The sequence below is a fragment of the Fukomys damarensis genome, unplaced genomic scaffold (genome assembly GCF_012274545.1).
Source record: "Fukomys damarensis isolate Sample0158 unplaced genomic scaffold, DMR_v1.0_HiC HiC_scaffold_37, whole genome shotgun sequence".
Lineage (NCBI taxonomy): Eukaryota > Metazoa > Chordata > Mammalia > Rodentia > Bathyergidae > Fukomys > Fukomys damarensis.
In genome coordinates, this window is record NW_022900949.1 from 10,839,101 (window position 1) to 10,842,033 (window position 2,933).

The window sequence follows — 2,933 nt, forward strand, 5'->3', positions numbered from 1 at the left end:
CGAAGGGCGCGTCCTCGGCCAGCCGCTCCAGCAGGTCCATGCAGTAGCCGTAGCAGCACTTGCGCAGGGTGCGCGGCGCCGAGCCATTGGCCAGGGCGGTGAACAAAGTGTCCAGTGTCGCAGAGTCGTTGGTGCCCGGGTCCAGGCACAGATGCCCAGCCGGGCACTGCCCCTCTTCATCAGGCTCCCGGGTGAACACGAATGGGTGCTCTATCAGTGTCACCACACGCAGCTTGGACCGGGCCTGGGTGCCTGGTGGGGGTGGGGGGTGCGCGGCCACCACGCCTGGGTCCAGGTCCAGGCGTCCATCCCGCCAGCTACCCACGGTGGCCCAGGCTGGGGCACCCAGCGGGTCCTGGCGCAGGCTCCACACCTTGAACTGCCGTGACATGTGCACCTGGGAGGTGGCCGTCACCCACACCGGCCCCGTGAGGCCCTGGAAGGATGTGTTGGCCAGGAACCTGAGGTGGGCAGGCAGGGGAGTCACACTGGCATCTCGCTGGGCATCCTGGTCCCCACAATGGGAACCACAGTTCCCCAGATCACCCCTCCTCCGGGCAGCAGGGCCACCACCCCCAGTCTTGTCACTGGACTACGAACCTTCATGGTCCCAGGACTGGCCACACAGGAGCGGTCATGCTTACAGGGTGCCACCTGGCTCTGCTTTTTTTTTTTTTTTTTTTTTTTTTGAGACAAGTTCTCACTATGTAGTCCAAGCTGGCCTGGAGCTCACTATGTAGTCCAGACCGGCCTTGAACTCACAGCGATCCTTCTGCCTCAGTCTCCCAAGTGCTGGGATCACAGGTGTACGCCACTTTGCCCAGTGTGATTTTTTATTTTGAGACAGGGTCTCTCTGAATCACTGAGTTAACTAGACTGGCCTCAAACTTGCAATCTTCCTGCCTCAGCCTCCCAGGGAGCTGGGGTGACAGGTGTGCACCACTGCAGCTGGCTATTATGTTGCCTTTTGTGACCTAAGAGCAGCAGTGGTTATACCACCCCTCCCAAGGCAGAGCTGTACTCACCGTGCCAACAAGTGCCCCTGGGACTCTGGGCCTGCCGGCTGGGGGCTCTCACAGCTGACTGAGGCTGGGAGCAGCATGCGTTCTGGCTGTACTTGGGCAGCACTGCCCAGCGCCTGGGCCACCAACTCTACAGCATCGTGGATGGCGGCCTCCAGTGGGGGCCGGGCCACCTCACCCAGTGCCAGCAGCCCCATTGGAAGACTGGCTGTGGCTGTGGGCAGTGCCTCTGGGGACAGTGGTGTGCCCAGGAGCCAGTGGGGGCCAGGAGGTGCGGCCTCCAGCACCTGGCCCGCGTGAGCAGAGTCACAGCCCAGTAGGACGACCGTGGAGACTGGTGCGTCCCCTCCCACGGGTGTCCTCAGGATGGCCAGGCGTGACCCCAGCCCTGCATCCCCAGTGTCTGGCCGGCTCAGGTCCAGCACAAGCCTCGGGGCGCGGCCGGCCCGGCTTGTCCAGAGGGCCACCAGGCTGCTGGGGTAACGGATGCGGCAGAGCGCCAGGCCCACATCCTCCCAGGCATGTGCCTGCAGCACGTCCACCAGAACATCCAGTAGTGTCTCCAGGGGGCTGGCCCAGTCCAGCTGCAGGTGGAACGGTGTCTGGGAAGCAGGCAGTCACAGTTAGGGTCAGTGACCCCCCCCCCAACTCCTATACATCCTTCAAAACCCAGCTCCTTTGCCCCTCCTCTATGCAGACTTCCCATCTTCTAGGCATAATCCCAGCTCCCCTTCTGAACTCCCTCAGCCTTGAGTCACTCCCTCCATGCCAGTCTTGATCCTGTCCCAGTCACCCACCTGCCTAAGAGTCCCACTAGGGCCAACACTCATAGCTGCATGAAGATAACCCAACTGCTGCCCTCAAGTGCAGAGCAATCCTGAGTGCTTCTGGAGGACTGTTCCTCCCAGTACTGCCCCTGCCAGGCCAGCAAGGCTGGGGGCCCCTCTGCCCAGTGCATCCATAGATTTCTCAGGGAACTGCTCTCAGACCAGGGGGGAGGGGACGATTTACCCAAAACTCAAGTGAGCAGGGTGTGGCCCTGGATGGGGACAGAGGCTGCATGCTTGGAGATTGGGGATAGGGATGAAACTCTGTCCCAAGCAGGGGTCCCTTTCAAGAGAGGCTGGAAAGTCCCAAGCCCAGGGCAACGCAGCCCAGTGCGATGCAGTGCCCGTGCTTGGCAGCAGAGGGCGTCACGGGCAAAAGTTTGGGTTCCTTATCTTCCCCAGACGCTGGGGTGGTTGGGGGAGGCGATAGAGGATACTAGGGCTGAGCCCCAGAGAGAGGCAGTGGAAAGGAAGAGGCAGGCGGGTGGGGCTCAGATTAGGGTGGCCCCAGTCGCTGGAATGAGCCCGACACTTACGTGGTCCCTCCTTGCTGGCCCGGGGATGGGGGGAGGGCTCTCTCTGGGCCCCCGAGTCCCTGTTGGGGGGTCCTACCTTCTCTACTCCTGAATCTGGGCCCGGGGTGGGGTCCGGAGGTGATTCATTCCCAGGACCCGAAGAGGACGCACATAGAGGCGTGGTAATGGAGTTCGCCCCGGGGACCTGGGGATGTGGGGACCCAAGGGCGCCTCGAGGCTGTGCGGTTGGGGAATCACCCGGGATGGAGGACTGGTGGTGGGGACCCTAGAAGGCTTAGAGAGGCCCTCACCCATTCATCCCCAAACTTCCCCCTCTGGAGAGGAGGGGGACCCGCCTGCCCTCCCAGACAAGCGCAGGACCTGGAGGAGGGCAAGAGACCCCACGGAAGACCTGTGGGTGCCCGCATCAGCGCTCACAGGCATCTACCGGGGTCCTCTGGCTCGTCTGATCCACGCACCCTGGACACCCCGGCTCCCCGGAGCCTAGGTCCCCCCCACCCTGCGCCTGCCCCGGGGGCACCTGGCGTCCAGCGAATCCGGCCCCTCGC

At 63.0% G+C, this 2,933-nt stretch overlaps 1 protein-coding gene across 1 annotated transcript in view; it reads right to left on the reverse strand.

The window, feature by feature from the left end:
- The window catches only part of Grin3b (glutamate ionotropic receptor NMDA type subunit 3B), a 7,771-nt gene extending 4,963 nt beyond the window's left edge, over positions 1-2,808 (reverse strand). Inside the window, exons 1-4 of the mRNA XM_033759630.1 lie at positions 2,803-2,808; positions 2,462-2,650; positions 1,026-1,624; positions 2-461 (exon numbers count right to left, since the gene is read on the reverse strand). Of these exons, the coding sequence (XP_033615521.1) occupies positions 2-461; positions 1,026-1,624; positions 2,462-2,650; positions 2,803-2,808 (1,254 nt within the window). The remainder of the gene's footprint in view (position 1; positions 462-1,025; positions 1,625-2,461; positions 2,651-2,802) is intronic.
- Between the last annotated feature and the right edge of the window lie 125 nt (positions 2,809-2,933).